The sequence below is a fragment of the Danio rerio genome, chromosome 1 (assembly GCF_049306965.1).
Source record: "Danio rerio strain Tuebingen ecotype United States chromosome 1, GRCz12tu, whole genome shotgun sequence".
Lineage (NCBI taxonomy): Eukaryota > Metazoa > Chordata > Actinopteri > Cypriniformes > Danionidae > Danio > Danio rerio.
The window spans coordinates 8211335-8232431 of NC_133176.1; the positions used below are offsets into that span (position 1 = coordinate 8211335).

At 35.6% G+C, this 21097-nt stretch overlaps 1 protein-coding gene across 2 annotated transcripts in view; it reads left to right on the forward strand.

Moving 5' to 3' along the window:
* erbb4a (erb-b2 receptor tyrosine kinase 4a) overlaps positions 1-21097 on the forward strand; it is a 261739-nt gene that overhangs the window by 134790 nt on the left and 105852 nt on the right. For both annotated transcript variants that reach the window (XM_068216185.2, NM_001143751.2), the window contains 1 exon segment: positions 17805-17956. In XM_068216185.2, coding sequence (XP_068072286.1) covers positions 17805-17956 — 152 coding nt within the window.

The following is a 21097-nucleotide window of genomic DNA, read 5'->3' on the forward strand; positions in this document are numbered from 1 at the left end:
AATAAGCAGCAAATTAGTAGTTAATTAAGGTAAAAGCCATTTGTAGTATAAGCTGAGCATTAAAATAAGGGTGACCTGATTTCGTATGCAAAACAAAGATTGATGTCATTTCTGGCCTCCGCAGTAATTACATAACCTTTCCCCCCCGCCTCTATATCATCAATGGGTCATTTGGCTAATGCAAGGAAAAACAACAGCAGGGGATTTAGTGTCGTGCTGGGACTGAAGAATAACAATGTGTTATGCTTGTGTTATTGCATGTGTCATTATCACTATCTTGGCAGAAATGCCTTGTTTACATCACAAGTTCAACAATGGAGAAACATATGTGCTTGAATGCTGGTGCATTACTGCAATTGCAGTAATGAAACTAGAGATTATTACACTTTTAAACTGATATCTTTTGGCCTAAATGTGATTACAGCTCTTATTGCGAAATTCAAGTGCAACAATTTCCTCTTTAACTTCAGGTTTTCGCAATAACCTAAATCCACTATCAAATATTAGATTATCAAAATCCAGAAAAACCAATAGATGAAATTAGGTATATTGCAGGATATAAGCTATATTGGTAAAACGTAACCTTACACAAAAGAGCCAGAGTTAAAGGAAGCAACTCAGTCAGCATGCTGAGACAAAATATGTTCATACCAGATGGTTTCTTCCACAAAAAAACAAAAATCTCGGTGACTTTAACATACATTACGGCATTAAAACGTGCCAGCTATGATGTCACCTTGACCCTTGAACAGTATTGCTACAGATCTGGCATGTGGAAATGAGCTCATACGTGAACAACAGGAATTGAACTCATTACATATGTACATTTAATATTATAAGTGAGCGTTTTCACCTCTGCGGATGGTTAACTTTCACCTCTGATGTATTAATAATTCACACTTTTGGATCATGCATTATGGGCTCAATAGAGGGACATGCTAATAGATGCATTAATGTTTTAGTGATTCAGGATGCACAGAATGTGGTGGAATTTGTTATTCAGGATCACACGATGTTATATCATAAACATATATATGTATATGTTTGTTTATCATTATATTTTTGGGTTTGACCATATTAATATAATATAATATAATATAATATAATATAATATAATATAATATAATATAATATAATATAATATAATATAATATAATATAATATAATATATTTTAAAATAAAATAAAATAATATAATATAATAAAATATAATAGAATATAATTTAAAATAAAATAAAATAATATAATATAATATAATATAATATAATATAATATAATATAATATAATATAATATAATATAATATAATTTAATGGTAACTGAAATGAGCCTGATGTTACCAGGACTGGGGTGGAGTGACAGGAGACAACAGGAGGTAAGATCCAATATGCAGTTTATTCAAATATCAGGCAAGCAATGGTCAAATCAGGTGCGAACAGGTATATATAGGCAGTCCAGAATCATAAACGTTAAACAGGCTAAAGGTCGAAAGGCAGGCGGCTAAACAGGATGACAAGGGTACTAGGCTAGGATCGATACACGGAGAAACAAGACAGGGAAACGCGTTGTAATGTTACTCTGGGCAAACAAGACTCGGCAACCTGGTAGCGTGAGAGATTGGCTTATGAATGAATGAAATCAGTCTGAACAAGGCTCAGCTGGTGCTTGCAATCAGGATACATGAGTGAGCAGACGTGCGTGTTTGGGAGCAGTGCATGTATGAATGTGTAGTCCTGGGGAATGCGGAAATGTAGTCCTGAGTTCGTGTGAGAACCAGCGATCCTCTGGGGAGCGATCGCTGGTTGTGACACCTGACAACGGAGTTGAGGATGCAAATGCAGCTTTTGGTCCATCAGGCAGGCAACAGTCAACAGGTACAAACTAAGGCATATAGACAATTCAAAGAGTGTGATAAAAAGCAGGCAAGAGATCGGTGCAGGTGGCAAACAGTATAAACAATAAACAAAACACAAGTCAAATTTCCGGGAAGGCTAGACAAGAAATAAGCCTATGAAATGCTCACAGAAAACAAGACTCAGTAAAGAAGTGTGTGTGTGTGTGTGTGTGTGTGTGTGTGTGTGTGTGTGTGTGTGTGTGTGTGTGTGTGTGTGTGTGTGTGTGTGTGTGTGTGTGTGTGTGTGTGTGTGCGTGTGTGCGTGTGTGTGTGCGTGTGTGTGTGTGTGTGTTTATGTGTATTTGAGAGGTGAATATATAGTCCAGATTATCAGTCCATGATGTGATACCACTGGTATATGTGTCAGTGTCCGCATGACTGGCTGCTGTGGCAGGAATGATTGGCGTAATGACTTCTGGGATTTGTAGTTCATTTAGTGGCAGAGTTGTAGTACAATTGATAGTGCACCTTTTCCAGTGATGTGCAAAGCCTAGATCGCAGGTGATCATGACAATAATGTAATGTAATATAATCTAATTTAAAGTAATATAATATAATATAATATAATATAATATAATATAATATAATATAATATAATATAATGTAATGTAATGTAATGTAATATAATGTATTTTAAAATAATATAATATAATGTAATATAATGTAATAATCTGTTAATACTTAATATACTTTTTATACACTTTTTATACACTTTTTTATCACTTTTTATACACTTAATATACACTGTTTACTTTTTAGTTTTGGAAATTGCAGAACTTTTATTTTTTTAAGACTATACATTATTAGTTAACAGGTTTAAAAAAAAAAACACTTGAAAGCATACACAAGTTTTGTAATTTAGCATCCAACATGGTAGAAAACCATGTGTTCTTTCAGTCTTTCAATTTTTCTTTTTTCCTCATTGCCATTTATATTTTCATCATTATCCAATAGCAGTTTGACAGTAGGCGACATGGTCAGGGCTATGCCGGTGCATATTCTGAACTTTATTCATACTGTGTGGAGTTTTCTGATTACACTTGATCACATTATTAAAATTCAAGCTTCAAAATTACACTTTTGGAAAATTAGCCTTGATGCGCAGCTATGAACCCATAGTCATGCGAATATCCCTCCTGCATCGAGAGCCACTATTATCATCTCAATGCAGCAGTATTGCATTTCATTTCAAATATTCTTTTTTTGTCTCCTTACCATATAATATCTCTCTCTAATCAGCACAAAGCACACTTTGCACTGCAACAATATGTCAGCTATTTTATCAGGGGGTTTTAATCACAGATTTAATCAAACAGGTTGAGTGCAATTGTGAATTTATGCTTAATAAGTGACCATATAGGTATATTATTCCCTCAAAATCAGCAATTAAGTCATTCTTTTCTGTTTCTAAAACAATGTTAAATGTCTTTCTTAAAAGTCTTGCAAAATAAGAAGTCTTATTTTGTCCCCATAAGGAAATTAGGTGTGATTCAAAATAATACTTGCCCCTGCTGGCTTTCATTATATACATAGAGGAAAAAAATTAAATAAAATTTCAAATGTTTTCAAGAGATTAAAAAAAATAATTAAAGAATCTAGATTTTCAAGACATCTTTTGAGATTATGGGCCCTATCATACACCCGGCCCAATAAGTAATAAGACGTGTTTGGTGTGGTATGTTACTATTTTCATACCAGTGCAACACAAACTTTCCTGTTTTTCATCAATTTGTTTAGATAGCAAATCTATTTGAGCCGCTGTGTGGACTCATAGGTTTTTTGGTCTAGCAAAAAAGGTTTGTTAAGGCACATTGTTCGGGCTTTGCTATTTTGAGGAACTAATATAGACTGTGCAATAGATCAGCTGAAAGCAGGTCTAAAGTCCAGCCCAGAGCGTTAGTTGTGCGCAGAGCTTACACTTTGCTTAAAACACGCAGAATGTACAGCAACATGCAAATATCTTTACAAATGAAAAATAATTAAAGGATTGAAATATTATCAAAATTATTATTTTTTACTTAAATATAAAAACCACTGCCTCCAAGCCTTTTTGGGAGGCTTTTTTGTTCAGATTTGTCCACCTGTCAGGTTTTGGACCTTATGGGGCAAAAGAATAGGATGAGTGTTTGGATATAACCTTTTTTTTTTGCCACACTTCGATATTACTTTTCATTTATTTGTTTGCTGGAAATTAGAACTGAATTTAGAAATTGTTTTGACACAAATCTTTGCGCTTTACAAACAAAATTAAATAATATATAAAGGCTGATGATGTCTTATTCAGTGGAGTGTGTACAATACCATTTCCTTATCTATGAAAAAGAGAAAGAGAAAGTAAAGGCTGATTGGAGGAGGCTCGTTCTTTATCCTCGTGCTGCAGATGGTCTGTTTAACTGTTTTCTGGATAGTGAAGCGTTCAGTTTTTCCACTTGCAAAGTCCATCATGTAAATAGCAAATGTGCCATGGCGCAATGCAACTGACTCTTAAAGGGAATGTGAGATGAGACTCTGATTAATTTAATGCACGTTATGCTCAAAACACACCCATGACTCATTAAGAGATTGAGCACAACCCTGTTAGACCATGCGCTGGGGTGCAGAGCTTATTTTTTTATGTTAAAATAACAAAAGTGGATTCAGACACACCCGTAATACTTTAGTCTTTGCATCTAGACCTGTTAAAATAATGCCCTATGCTGTTTATGTTTGAAAATCAAAAATTAAATGCAAAAACAAAAAGTCACATTTTCTTGCATTGCTGGATTGTCACAGTCATCTGAATTTTAGGGCCCTATTTTAACGATCTAAGCACAATGTCTAAAGTGCAGGGTGCAAAAGCATTAAGGGTGTGTCTGAATCCATTTTTACTTTTTTAATTAGGGAAAAATTTGGTCTGCGCCCTGGTGCATGATCTAACAGGGTTGTGGACAGGTTGTGGTTCCATAACGTGGATTAAACCAATCAGAGTCTCATCTCCCATTCCCTTAAAGAGTCAGTTGCGTTGCACCATGGTGCATCTGCTATTTACATGACGGACTTTGTAAGTGTAAAAACTAAATGCTTCACTAGTTAGGAAACAGTTAAAAAAAACATCTGCAGCACGAGGATTAAGAACGAGCCTTCTCCATTCGGCCTCTTTACTTTCTCTTACTTTTACTCTTTACTCCTTTAATTTCGTAGAGTAAGAAAGCTGAAGACATTCATTAGCCTACATATTTCATTTAATTTGTCAAGCGCGAAGATGTTTCAAAACTTTTTCTAAATTCAGTTCTAATTTCCAGCAAACACACGTCCCATTTTATTCCTCATATGGTGATGTATTTATCTCCAAATCTCAAAAGATAGACAAATCTAAACTTGTTTTTATTAAAACAAATATAAATATGCATACAATAAATAATACTACAACTAATAATAACATATACAAATGCAGTTTGTCATGAATAAACTGGAAAAAAGCCCAGCTGAAATGAAGGAGGATACCTTAAAATAATCAGTTCCTTAATATAGCAGCGATAACAATGCGCCTTTTTAGACCAGCACACACATGAGTCCACAAAGTGGCACAAATGTTTAAACAACGTAGCACAAAAACCTGAAAATTACAGTCGGACTGGTCTAAAAATAGCAACAAACATTGTGTAAAACACGTCTTGCACCTTGTTGCTCCTAGTGTATGATAGGGCCCTTAATGGTTAACTGCATTTTACTCATCAATATCAATATCAGTAAAGCAACAACATTAGATCCAACCAGACAAACAGCAATAGATTTCCCTTTGAAAACATATTAGGATGAACTAGCACGCCTATAATGTGTAGACACAACCCTTGAACTTGTTCTTTTTCAACATTATTATAAAAACTCAACCCTGTGTCTACAATTCCCCATACGTGAGTGCAGAAGATGCGTCTTCTTCTTGAGTTTCACCCGCTGATTCACGTTATTGCACTTGACAGAGTTCATTTCCAAGAGGAAACCATCAAACTGCCTGCTCATCGCTTGGGATATTACGGTCAATTTTGATATGAACAGCCTCACTGCAAACGGGGAACACATTACATTCGGAAAGCCTGGAATGCAGATGCATGATTATATCTATTACAAACATCAATTTCCATCACATTACTCAGCCGAATGTTCGCTGTCATGTGCACTACGCCTCTGTGCAGATTTGTTGCTTCATATACTTCATACCAGAAGCAAAAACGCCATCGGTAGGTCCAAGTTTGATGGATTGGGAACATAATTTCACTCCCAAACATGGTTTCCGTGCTTCAGTGACCTCCTACAATAGCCGTCCACCTGAGATATGACTTTTACTACATTACACTCGGCAACTGTGACTCCTAATAAGAATATGGATTACTGTACGGATCTGATTTATAGTTGCCTGATTATATATTGGCTGACCGCATCGTGTAACGTCCACTTCATGTCATATTTCTGCTATTTACATGCTTCTTTTCTGCAGTTTAAGCACACTGGTATTGATTTGAGGAGATGAGAACTGAGGTTCATCACATTAAAAAGGATGCTGGGCTCTTCGATATCCGTATCTCAGCAGTTGTTTTGAAAGCCGATCAATTAGGTTAGGACTATTTTAAGGTGGAAAAAAGTAATTATTCTATTTAATCATTGGGAAAAAAAATGTCATTTTGTGTTAGATGTGTTTTTTTTGTTGTTTGTATTGTGTGGTAATGTCAACACATTTGAATAGAGCTAAGCATGACAGGATTACCACATCACTGTCTGTTTAAATATGGGAATCCTATAGTACTGACCATACGTTTTTTGGCCACGAGGGCCCTTAGCTGCTTGAACTCTCAGCAGTCACACTTTTTTATTTATTTATTTATTTATTTATTTATTTATTTATTTATTTATTTATTTGACAATAGTTTCATCTTTTAATTATTTTTTTTGCCGCAGCTTCGTTTTTTTTATTTTCTCGCAGCCCAGTGAGCAATTCGTATCATTTTGATTTAGTAGCTAATTTGTATGAATTCGTACAATATAATTAGTTCAATTTAGTCCGATTAGCTCTTCACCCAATGAGAGTTGGGTTTAGGGGTGTGGTTAGGTGACACGCCTCCTTTTAAAATCGTATATTTTCATATGACTGAACTCATACGAATTCATTAGCCACTAAACTGATAAAACGTAAAATACTTTCGTTTCCTCGTAATATCAGGCTGGCATAACAGTGCTATTTTAGTTCAGTGGTCTACACATTGCTTTATGACGCTGCTGACCTGAGTTTGAACCTCTCCTGAGTAATTATTTATTTATTTATTTATTTATTTATTTTTTATTTTTAGAGTTAATACATATAATACTGTTTGGGTTACTTATATAGGTGTACATATATATATATATATATATATTTTTTTTTGTGTGACCACCGTTTAAGGACTGGATATCTATAAAGAATTTTGCACAGATTATATATTCAGATATTGCAGGAAAGGACATTGTGATGTTTTAAAGAGTAGTGTTGGAGATTTAGCTACCCTTTAATGTTCTCATAGTTATGAAAAACATTTGAAGTTCTAAAGCAGCTGTTTCCTTGAAAAAGACGTGATAGTGTCAAAAAGGTGGAAATGACCTTATTTTAATGTAGTCAGTCATGAACTGATAGGCTGGTCTTAGGCATGAAACTCCAGGTCTGAAAAGGAGACCCACTCCGGCCCTGGTTTTGACGTTACAACATCTCTGCCACCGAATTTGTCGCTGCTTTTGCCACCTGCCAGGATGGTCCTGTAATCAATTTTTGACATTTTTTTGATACCAATGTTTGATGTCAAATTAATGTCTATTTGACATGAAGGTAGTTTACAGCATTCTAGGGATACAAAATCCAGTGTAAATCTGTAATTTAAGCTTTCAGATGAATAAAACTTTTAATTAAATGAATAAAAAATCTTCTGATGATTTACTTCTGATATTTTGGTGATCAAAAGGTCATCAATGTGTGGATGTCGAATGGATGTCAAGGTTTTGCCACCGAATTGATTTGCATTTTGGACAAGTGTTTTTATAATCTAAATTTGATGTTGTTTTGACATCAAATTGCCTGCTGCGGTAGTTTTTCAGTCTGCTGTATAGTATGTGTTTTATCTATTGCTTTTGTATGTTAATGGAAAGCTATTGCGGCAATAATATTACAGAATATACATACCTGTAATATGTATTATTACATAAAATCTTGTGCTAAAAACTACACAATGTGAAAGAAATACAACACATTACAACAAGAATATTTCAGGAATATTACATCCAATACAACAACATTGTCTGGTTAAAGTCAAAACAATACTACATTATTGGCACTGACTATACTATTTAACTATTTTTTGACACAAGCTAACTCTCACTCTCAATAGCATTTTTAAAGTTGTTTTGATGCTTTTGGTTAGCATAAGTTTTAATGGTATTTATAATTTTTATGATCATGTGTTGTGTTGTTTGTTATCTTTATCTTGTAAAGCACTTTTGAACAACTTAATTGGCATTTAAACAAATATATATTTAAAGAAAGAAAGAAAGAAAGAAAGAAAGACAGAAAGAATTAGCATATTAGCTTCATGTGTTACTTTTTAATGTTTTATTATTCTGATTAAACCAGGACATTTTTTGTAAGGACATTTTCTTACCAGAAAGTGTAAAAAAAAGAAACGTTGAGATCATTGCAGATGTCCTTAGAGTCAAATGGGGCTGGTGTCACTTGCTGATATTGCTTTAATCAATGGCATATATTAAGGTTTGTGATGGTGAATGATGATTCGGGGCAGGCTGGAGTTTTTAGCATGAGGAGAGGGCGGCTCACTTTGACCCCGTCAGCTGATGATGGATGAGGGACTGCTGCGATTTCATTGGCCGAGCTCTGAGCCGTTAAAGCAATCGCCACACAGTCTGTTCACTCACACTGTCTGGACTGAGAGGGATATTTTGTTGCAGAAAAGAGTTTGAGCAGCTAGGGTTTTGTTGAAAACGTATGTTTAGGATATGTTTACATGGCCACGTTTTAACCAGACTGCTCTTCTTTTACAAGACAGCGAAATTTTGTGGTCTTTAAATGGGTTTCAAAAATACAACCTTTTGAAATCCACTAATGTATTAATCTATAAGCCTTTTGTTTATTATAATGACTCAAAAGCCTTTTACTGAATTCAAAAAATAAAAGGTTATTGCAACATTTCTTTTAATATAAAAGTTCTGATGTTTTTCTCAGAATTGTGAGATGTAAACTTTTGAAATTGAGAGCTCTGAGAAAAAAAGTCACATTTGTAAATTTGCAATTCAGAGTTAAAGTCACGTTCCAGAGATTAGAAAGTTACAATAGCAAGTTATAAAGCAGAATTGTGAGGTATAAACTCACAGAAAATGTTAGAACTCAGACAAAAAATGTCTTAACTATATGTATTCAGTGATAGAAAGGTGCTTGCATAGTATTGCTAAGCTTTTTTGCAGATCGATGTGAATGAAAAGCAGCAAAGCACAACTTTGTCATGTAAATAAACCCCTTAATAATGTTTATGACTTACTTTTAACTTATTTTCCCTGTTGTATTTTCACATACAGTTAAAGTCAGAATTATTCGCCCCTCTTTGATTTTTTTTATTTTTATTTTTTATATTTCCCAAATGATGTTTAACAGAGCAAGGACATTTTCACAGTATGTCTGATAATATTTTTTTCTTCTAAAGAAAGTCTTATGTTTTATTTTGGCTAGAATTAAAGCAGTTTTAAATTTTTTTACGAACCATTTTAAGGTCACAATTTTTAGCCCCTTTCAGCTATATATTTTTTCTATAGTCTACAGAACAAACCATCCTTAAACAATAACTTGCCTAATTACCCTAACTTGCCTATTTAACCTAATTAACCAATGTCACTTTAAGCTGTATAGAAGTGTCTTGAAAAATATCTAGTCAAATATTATTTACTGTCATCATGGCAAAGATAAAATAAATCAGTTATTAGAGATGAGTTATTAAAACTATTATGTTTACAAATGTGTTTAAAAAATCCTCTCTCCGTTAAACAAAAATTAGGAAAAAAATAAACAGCCAGGCTAATAATTCAAGGGGGCTAATAATTCTGACTTCTACTGTATATCAATCTGATAATTACTGATTAATTTTGCAGTGAACTTAATCAGATATATTTTTTGTACTTTTTATGAACTATTATAATATTATAATAGTTCCTATTTATCTATTAACTTAAAGGAGACCTATTATGCCCCTTTCTACAACATGTGAAACTGTCACGGGGACAGCAGTCTTAGGAGAGAACCCCAGACTCTTCTCTCCCCAGACACTTCCTCCAGCTACTCCGGGGGGATCCCGAGACATAGTCACTCCAATGTGTCCTGGGTCTTTCCTGAGGCCTCCTCCTGGTGGAACATGCCAGGAACACCTCTCTAGGTGGGCGTCCAGGAGGCATCCGAAACAGATGCCAAAGCCACCTCAGCTGACTTCTCTCTATGTGGTTGTCACTCCTCTCGGGTGACAGAGCTCCTATGAGGGTGCATCCTGCCACCCTGTGAAGAAAACACATTTGGCCACTTGTATCCGAGATCATTTCCTTTCGGCCATGACCCAAAGCTCATGACCATAGGTGAGAGTAGGAACGTAGATTGACCAGTAAATCAAGAGCTTTGCCTTTCAGCTCAGCTTCTTCTTTATCATAACGAACTAGTACATCGACCGCATTACCGCTGCTACTGCACCAATCCACCTGTCAATCTCACATTCCATCTTTCCCTCACTTGTGAACAAAAACCCAAGATACTTGAACTACTTTACCTGGGGGAAGGACTTTCCTCCAACCTGAAAATGGCAAACGATGATGATTCGAATCCCAGCCATGTCACACTCGACAGCAAACCACCCCTGAAACTTTATCTGAAGTTTCAGCTCAAAATACCCTACAAACAATGCTTTACAAATCTTTCAAACTGCCTCTTTTAGGCTTTGATCCTGTTTTTATGTAGTGTGATTATAAAAAAATAGAATGAATACATGTTTACCATTAAAAGCTGGTTCTATTCACAGGCAGTTGCCACACAACTGTGCTTAAACAGTGCATAGAAGTATTTTTTGCATAATAGTTCCTCTTTAAAAGTCAAACAAACAACTTTTAAATACATATCATTCAAAATATTGACCCAAAACAGGCCAAGAAAAATCTATTGGTTAAAGTATACTTAAATGTAATTTTAGGCATTTTTCTGAGAAGTATACTTATTGTTTTTTTTTTTTTTTTTAACGAAGTATAACAATAGGCACACACTTTGATGAACTTTTTTTGGGTGGTTTAAAAATTGCACAGGAAACATGCTGAGAATTTGCCTAAAAAACACTGAAGGTATCTAAACTTTTTGTAAAAGTGCAGATGTCACATTGAAGCAAATGTGATGAACAGATTTGTTGCACATCAGCGCCCCAGGAGCTTGGCTTTACCGAGTCTGAAATGATGAGTGTGTGAAACTGTGCAATGGGTGTTAATGTGGTGATCTGTCACTCCATTGATCCTGCCTGGATCCCATATCCTGAAGTTCTGATGCGGGCTTTTCAACTCCCCTAAAAGCTAAAGGCTCAGTTTCTGTCCACAAACGCCATTGAAGTACGGAAAGGAATCCCGTAGCGTCAGAAACGATCATGGATTATTGGGTCGGTGTGGCCAGGGAGCGAAAGGACACATTCTCATTTTTCATTCTTCGATTTTGAGCACATCAGTCACTGTCATATCGAATGTTTCATTTGAAACGCTTTCACCTCTAAGCCATAGTGAAGTAAATGCTCCAGGCGGTAATAGTTGAAGGCCAAGATTGTTGAGTGAATTCTGTAACAGTTTATATACTAACTTTTTTGCCAAATGTGTGTAAAAAGGCTTTTGCATGTATATAAAGGCAACTAGGTGTGGGAACTTTAGGAACTGCATTACATTTTGAGCAAATTATACACTATACCTGGCGATGCAGTGGTGCAGTAGGTAGTGCTGTCTCCTCACATCAAAAAGGTAGCTGGGTCGCTGGTTCGAACTCAGTTGGTGTTTCTGTGTGGAGTTTGCATGTTCTCCCTGCGTTTGCGGGGTTTCCTCCGGGTGCTCCGGTTTCCCCCACAGTCCAAAGACATGTGCTACAGGTGAATTGGGTAGGCTAAATTGTCCGTAGTGTATAAGTGTGTGTGTGTGTGTGTGTGTGTGTGTGTGTGTGTGTGTGTGTGTGTGTGCGTGTGTGTGTGTGTGTGTGTGTGGATGTTTCCCAGAAATGGGTTGCTGCTGCAAGGGCATCTGCTGTGTAAAAATGTGCTGGATTAGTTGGGGGTTCATTCCGCTGAGGCGACCCCGTATTAATAAAGGGACAAAGCCGACAAGAAAATGAATGAATGAATGAATAAACTGTACCTCTCAGATGTAAACTTTAAATAATGCTTAAAATATTGACCAACTCAAACGCTAGATTAAATAATTAAGCCAGACAGTATTTACTATAAACAAACAATGAACTATACATTTATTATTTGTCTTTGTTAATTAATTGTTAAACTCACAGTGAGTTAACTAATGTCAATAATTATACCTTTGGATGAAAGTCTTGGCTGTGTCAGTTGGCGTTTCTCTGTGGAGTTTGCATGTTCTGCATGTGTTGGTGTGGGTTTTCACCTGGTGCTCTGGTTTCCCCCAAAGTCCAAATACATGCGTTATAGATGAATTGGGTATGGGTGTTTCCCAGTACTGTGTTGCAGCTGAAAGGGCATCCGCTGCGTAAAACATATGCTTGAATAGTTGGGGGTTCAATCCACCGTGGTGACCTCTAAAATACAGACTAAGCTGAAGGAAAATGAATGAATGATTCATTGATACATGCTGTATAAATATTGCAATTAGTTTTGTTCGTTATAGTAAATGCATTACCTAATATAGTTATCTAAGAAAACCTTATTGTAAAGTGTGTCCAACATGGGATTTAAAACTTAAACATTGACTGGTTAATATTTTACTCAAATTCAGCATTTTTAAGAATGTATTTAATAATATTTTTGATTTTATTTGTCTTTTTAGCCAGTACTTTAAAGTTTTAGTTATTGTTTATTATTATTATTATTATTATTAATAATAATTTATTTTTATATATTAAATAACTCAATTTAGCTTTAAAACATTTTATGTAATTTAAATTTTTGCAATTTTTAGTACTTTGATTTTAGACCATGCGCCGCGGCGCAGAGCGCACTGACCACACGTCATTATTATTGCTCATTTATTAGTTTTCTGGAAATTAGAACTGAATTTAGAAATAGTTTTGAAACAAATCTTTGCGCTTGACAAACTAAATTAAATATGTAGGCTGATTGATGTCTTCAGTGGAGTGTGTACAACACCATATACTTATCCACAAAAGTAAAGGAGTAAAATAAAGAGTAAAAGTAAAATAATGAGACAGTAAAGAGGCAGAATGGAGGAGGCTCGTTCTTTATCCTTGCGCTGCAGATAGTCTGTGTAACTGTTTTCTCTCTAGTAATGCATTCAGTTTTTCCACTAACAAAGTCCGCCATGTAAATAGCAAATGTGCCATGGTGTGACGCATCTGACTCTTAAAGAGAAAGTGAAATGAGACTCTGATTGGTGTAATGCCCGTAATGCTCAAAACACACCCATAACTCATTACAAGAATAAGCTCAACCCTGTTAGACCATGCACCAGGCTGCACTTTTTTCTGTACTTAAAATAGCAAAGTGGACACACCCTTAGACTTTGGGCCTAGATCAATAAAATAAAGCCTGCAGTCTTTAAATGTCTCTTAATCAGGGCAAATCATTGGAATTAACTAAAGTCAGACATGATTTTAATATCTCATTGAGAGGGTTAAATTATAGCTAACTTAGCCTATAACTCCTGTGGGTCTGGCTTACAATACTGATTTACTTACCATAAGAAGTTTTAAGGAAGCCTTTTCCCCTTCTTTGTCTCTTCCTTTTTTATCTATTTATTTTACTTGGAAGCAGATGAAAGAGACTGGCTGTCAGTACTTTATCCACATCTTTAATCTTACAGCATGCCACTTGTGTTGTGTTTTAAGCCCCGGTGAAAAGTGGGACAAATTAAGGTGCTTTATAGCTTCAATCTCGTCATTTAAGCAATTTCACTGAGAGAGGAAAAAAAAGAGTAACAGTTAATGTCTTACACTCACCCCAATACTGCGTTTACTCAGAAACAAATGGACTCCAGCACAGAATAGACTTCAATTTGTGAGAAACATGGTTGGGGACGGCACATTGTTCTCCTCAGCCATAGACATGTGGCATATTCAATAAGGGAATCTGTACTCCATTTGTCCGACAGAGGTCTAAATCTTCGCTCCGTATACACCATGGCACCCCCTGTGTCCTCCGGGACCACCTAACAGTGACAGTGAATGAATTTAGCGGGGAAGGGTGTAATTTGTCCACAGCAATAATATGGAGTGGTCCGCTCTGCAGGCGGCGGGCCGTAATATAGCTTGCTGTAATGTAGAGAAACAGTCGCCCTCCGGGGTTCAATAACTGCTTATTACTCCTGCCTCCACTTCAGAAGCATCGCCGTCCTCATCAGCCCGGTGGCCTCCCACATTATAACTCCGTGCTGCGCTATCGACTGGACTTTCTGTTATTCGCTAAGCCTGTTGAGCAAATACCCTGTTTGTGGTCATGGTTCCACAGGTCTGTGATCTAATAGATGATGTTAGGGAATTGTCCTCGCCAGATCTCATTTGTCTTCATATAGAGGCTACTGGGGCGAAGGCAAGCTGGTCAGTTTTTGGCAACAGGTTCTAATGACATCTTGATGAAACTAGCATTGTTCATTTGTTTTTTTGCTTTTCTTGTTTTATAAGATAGTTCCCATAAAATGAACTGCTGAAGCAAAAACTGTTTTAGTGGTCTGATCACTGAGTTTAAGTTATAGTTTGGAAAAATAATTGTTGGAAAATTTCTTCAGTATATATTAAATATGCAGTGTGCTGTATATATAATATACACTCACCGGCCACTTTATTAGGTACACCTTACTGTTACCGAGTTGGACCCCCTTTTGCCTTCAGAACTGCCTTAATCCTTCGTGGCATGGATTCAGCAAGGTACTGGAAATATTTCTCAGAGATTTTGATCTATATTGACATGATAGCATCACATAGTTGCTGCAGATTTGTTGGCTCCTGTTCCACCACATCCCAAAGGTGTGCTATTGGATTGAGAATATGACGTGGCACGTTATCCTGCTGGAAGTAGCCATCAGAAGATGGGTACACTGTGGTCATAAAGGGATGGACATGGTTAGCAACAATACCTACAGTAGGTAGGCTGTGGAGTTGGTACAATGCTCAATTGGCACCAATGGGCCCAAAGTGTGCCAAGAAAAATATCCCCACACCATCAATCACCGTTGATAAAAGGCAGGATGGATCCATTCTTTCATGGTGTTGATGCCAAATTCTGTTGTGGTCTTCTGCTGCTGTAGCCCATCCGCCTCAAGGTTGGACATGTTGTGCATTCAGAGATGCTCTTCTGCATACCTACAAGTGGTTATTTGAGTTACTGTTGCCTTTCTATCAGCTGTAACCAGTCTGGCCATTCTCCTCTGACCTGTGGCGTCAACAAGGCATTTGTGTCCATAGTACTTTTACTCTCTGTAAACCCCTAGAGATGGTTGTGCTTGAAAATTCCAGTAGATCAACAGTTTCTGAAATACTCATACTAGCCCGTGTGGCACAAACAACCATGCCACCTTCAAAGTCACTTAAATCAACTTTCTTACCCATCCTGATGCTCGGTTTGAACTGCAGCTGATCGTCTTGACCATGTCTACATGCCTGAATGCGTTGGGTTGCTGCCATGTGATTGGCTGATTAGATATTTCTGTTAATGAGCAGCTGGATAGGTGTACCTTATAAAGTGGCCGGTGAGTGTATGCTTATATAAATGAAAATAGACAACTTACAGTCTTTTAATCTGTGTTTTTATTATCAACACAACCAATAATGAATGTCCTTTTATGGTCAACACTTAAAATGCACTTAAACGCACATAAGTGTAATTAGATTGCAGGGAATTAAACAGACTTTATTTCAGTCACTCAAGGACAACATATCTTAAATGTATTTTTACAGTAATTGTTCTAGAATTATTGTCATCAGATCTTATTTGTCTTCATGTTGAAGTGGGGTTCTGGGTTTTCTGCCGATGCTGTACTTGAACACTGAATGATTTTACAAGATTTTAATAGTTTTCTTGCTCACATTGAATGCAATTTGCTCTCTATGTTATGTTTCACAAAGTTCAGTTTAATGACTGTGTTCTCTTCTACTGTGTGCACTTCAAACACTTTAGTTTTTCAGCAACAGCTTTTCTAATGACACCTTGATGAAACTAGCTTCAGAACTTTTTCAAATCACTTGTGTTTTATTTATTTTGTCAATTTATTTCCATGCATAGTGCGCAGAATGATTTACTAAATGATTTACTGAATGATTTAACGAATGAAATGCTGCTTACTGTGTATTTTTGGACAAACATTTTTAATTTACATAGTTTAGTTTAAAGCTTTATTAATCCCCTTGGGGCAATTCATTTCGAGATGGTGGTGCTTTACATATAGTATAACAAGAATGACACACTTAACACAATAAACATCAACACTTAACAGCAAGTTTAAAAAACATATAATAATCCATCGATTAACTTAATTGATTACATAACCTAATTGCTTCAGGCACAAAAGTAAATTGATAACGATTTGTGGAACATCTTATTGTCCTTAGACGTCGACCAAGGGGCATCCACTCAAAATGTTTATTTAGGGTGTGTGTGCTGTCTCCTAGTATTTTACGTGCCATCCTCAACACCTGCTGTTCGTAATAGTATGCAAGACTTTGCAGGGAAACTCCCAAAATCTTTGAACACAAATTAACGATGCCTTGAAGACGATTCTTGTTTTTTATGGACAGTGAAGAAAACCAACAAATAAAGGAAAAGGATGAAATACTTTCAATAAATGAATTGTAAAAGGTCTTAAGAGTAACTTTCTCTACATTAAAAGAGTTGAGTTTCTGCAATTAAAGCAGTCTTTGATGAGCCTTATTAACAATTGTAGGTGTATTTTGATCAAATTTCAACCTGTTGTCAATAATTGTTCCTAGGTACCTATATTCCTCCACAACCTCTACCTGTGCGTCATTGATTAGCACCCTTTATAGAGCAGGTGTTTTTTTTTGCCAAAGTTGATAAGCATTTCTTTGGTTTTTGACACATTCAGGTCTAGTCTCATTTTATTACACCATGAGATAAAATCATAAAGGACTGAACCATATTCCTGGTCTGAGTGAATATTATATATTCCGAGCCTATAACATTTTTCTCCTATACCAGACACAGAAACTGCTATCTTTGGTGTTTCAGAACACTCCGTCACCCTTCCAAAACAAGCCAAGGCATGACTGTGGCCAAGCAGCTAATACAAAAAAAAAAAAAAAAAGGAAATCTTCTTTACGTCCTCTATTTTGAATCTGCTTAATAGGTATGGCCTCCATCATCCATTTGGAAAAGCTTCAATGTATGAGGTCCAATTCTACTGTAAAACTCTTTGCTACCTGGGAACCCTTTCTTGGATACTTAGACCTGAAACATGCTCAATCCAAATCCAGCATCCCTCTTGAAAACTGACTGGCATACTATCTTTTTGATGACTGCATACTCATACTCTCTTCCAACAGCTGAACCCACATCTATGACAAATGATATTGTAAAACGTGTATATTCTTAGACAATGTTGTTTGTTTGTTCTGTTGTACTTTAAAAACTTTCAAATAATAGTATAAAAAAATAGCAGTTTTGTGGTCTGATCAGTCTCTCTTATTCTTCTCTATAGTGTGTCCTGGCACTGATAACAAGCTCAGCACGCTGTCGGATTTGGACCAGCAGTACAAAACTCTTCGTAAGTTCTACGAGAACTGTGAGGTGGTCATGGGTAATCTGGAGATCACCAGTATTGAGAGAAACCGCAACTTGTCTTTCCTCAAGGTAAGTACTAACACTGATAGATACACCTAAAACTTCCTGGTGAAACTCGGAAATGAGTAAAGTACACTAACGAAACTACAATCTAGGTTTCACAGGGGGACAGCAAGTAACACATTGGGCCCTATCAAACAGTTTACTAGTTTCAGCCTAGGGCAGGTATCATTTTCACAATAGCTGTCACATTGTATAGCAAATACCTTTGTGCTAATATGTGTGGCCATGGGGGTGCTGTTGTGAAATGAGATGTTTTAAAGTGCATTGTTGTGGCATTGCTATTTTGAGGCAACTGAAATTGACCACAACATTGACCAACTAAAGTCTAAAGGGTTTGTGTTTGCTATCCAAAGAACACGATAGTAATAGGTGGTTCCAAAATGCATGTACAAGTTGCTTATTACACACACATGGATGCACAGCAGCACACCAATATATTTAAATATGAAAAATTGAAGGATTAAAATGTAAACAATTATTATTGTCTACATAAATGTAAAACTGTTACCTCCCCCCATGTCTTCTTCACCTCAGGGGGCTTTGGTAAAATTAATTTCCATTTATTTATAGATAGATAGATAGATAGATAGATAGATAGATAGATAGATAGATAGATAGATAGATAGATAGATAGATAGATAGATAGATAGATAGATGATAGATAGATAGATAGATAGATAGATAGATAGATAGATAGATAGATAGATAGATAGATAGATAGATAGATAGATAGATAGATAGATAAATAGATAGATAGATAGATAGATAGATAGATAGATAGATAGATAGATAGATAGATAGATAGATAGATAGATAGATAAATAGATAGATGATAGATAGATAGATAGATAGATAGATAGATAGATAGATAGATAGATAGATAGATAGATAGATAGATAAATAGATAGATGATAGATAGATAGATAGATAGATAGATAGATAGATAGATAGATAGATAGATAGATAGATAGATAGATAGATAGATAGATAGATAGATAGATAGATAGATAGATAGATAGATAGATAGATAGATAGATAGATAGATAGATAGATAGATAGATAGATAGATAGATAGATAGATAGATAGATAGATAGATAGATAGATAGATAGATAGATAGATAGATAGATAGATTGATTGATTGATTGATTAGATCAGAGATCCCCAAACTAAGGCCCGCGTGCCAAAGTTAGCCCTTGGTAACCTTCAATTTGGCCCACCATGTCATTTTGAAAGGGAGGTAATTTCTTTTTGGTAGTTTGTTTTTTTGTTAAGTTACAAAAAAGCTAACTGAAATGAAATGTTTCAGTTAAAAGTTGTAATTGAATCAAATAAAAAAAAAACAACAACAACAAAAAAAAAGCAATACACTGTGACTGATGGATAGAATATATATTATATTAATTGAATGAATGATGTTTTTATTCTAATAAGTTTATTATAAAATGTAAAAAAAATTCTACTGCATTATTAATTATGATTAAGTGCATTTATTTATTAATAGTATGAAATAAATTTAAAAATGACCATACATTACCATACATTACTATATACAACTTAATTATTTCATGTTTAATCCACTTAAATGTGTTAACTTGATTGATTTGTGTTAGGACAACCCCAAATGAATTGTGTGGAACCCTGAATTTATTACAGTGCAGTTTGGTATATGTAACTTTGGCCCACAGTCCTCAATCAAATTTGCTTTTTGGACCTTCATAACGAAAGGTTTGGGCACCCCTAGGATGGATAGATAGATAGATAGATAGATAGACAGACAGACAGACAGACAGACAGACAGACAGACAGACAGACAGACAGACAGACTGATCTTATCTGGGATTTTATCTTTGCACCTTGTTATTATAATGTCACAAATGAACAAAATATAGTGCATTATTATGTGTGACTAACAGAAGACTATATAAATATATAAATAGCAGAAGACTATTTACTCTCAATATGAACACTCTAGTGACATGACATTAGTGAGCAAGCCATGCTGTATTTCTGGATTTCAAAGGCAGTTGGGGCTTTTAGCAGTCTTTTGTACGGGTGCTGCAATTACTGGTAACACTGATGGTTAAATAGCTCTTTTACATTTGCATTAATGGATGCTACTCTTCTCTCCGTTTCCAAGCTTGGAGTAAGTGCAGAAACAGAGCAAATAGATTGTATGTGTGCTTTGTTTTCACATTAAAACCAGCTGTATTTCTTTATTTTGAGAGAAATCAACTGGCTTCAGAGTCTGTGATTAGGTTTGTTCTTTTTCATACTGGTTCTAATGTATCAGGATGGAAATATGGAAACAGTACGTGAAAACGAAATGTGCAGTTTGAGGCAGGATCCCATGGGGAGCGTATTTGGCTGTGAAATGTGTAAATGTGTCACTGGGTTACACTGTTTTGATGGGCCCTTTTAGAAATGATTCTGACTATAAGTGACTTTGCTTTTACTGTACATGTACTAACTCTCATTACAGTATTAGTAATTGTATAAGTAAACTGTTACAAGAGGCTTAAAATAAGTTGGCAACCATACAAAGATACTTATACAGGCAGCTGGGAGAGCTTTTCTTTTTCTGGATAGCTTTTGAAAACACTGTTAATTGAGTTTAGGGTCGGTACGTCAGTCAGCTGACAGCGGCCTCTGGTGGATTTACACAAGAACAGTAGACTTAAATGGCACTTGCGAGAGAAATTTGAGATCTCAAAAAGCATACACAGCGGCCTCTGGTGGATTTGCAAAAGCAAAAACGGCAAAAAAACATACCCCCTTGCACATATTTGGCGCTCTCCAGAAATGTATATAGGGGTACGTATCCATAATGAGCCTTAGTTGGATTTTTTCTGTAATACATATGCAAGCCTCATTAAAGCAAATATATTAATTCAAATACATTTAATTTATTACTAAAACGTATCAACACTTTCAGTGTTTTTAGGGTTGGATTTTAACCTACAATAATCCATAAAGATGTTTCAACAGACGTACAATTCTCAAATATGACCATTAAAATATTTACATTTACATTTAGTCATTTAGCAGACGCTTTTATCCAAAGCGACTTACAAATGAGGACAAGGAAGCAATTTACACAACCAAGAGCAACAATGAATAAGTGCTATAAGCAAGTTTCAGGTCTGTA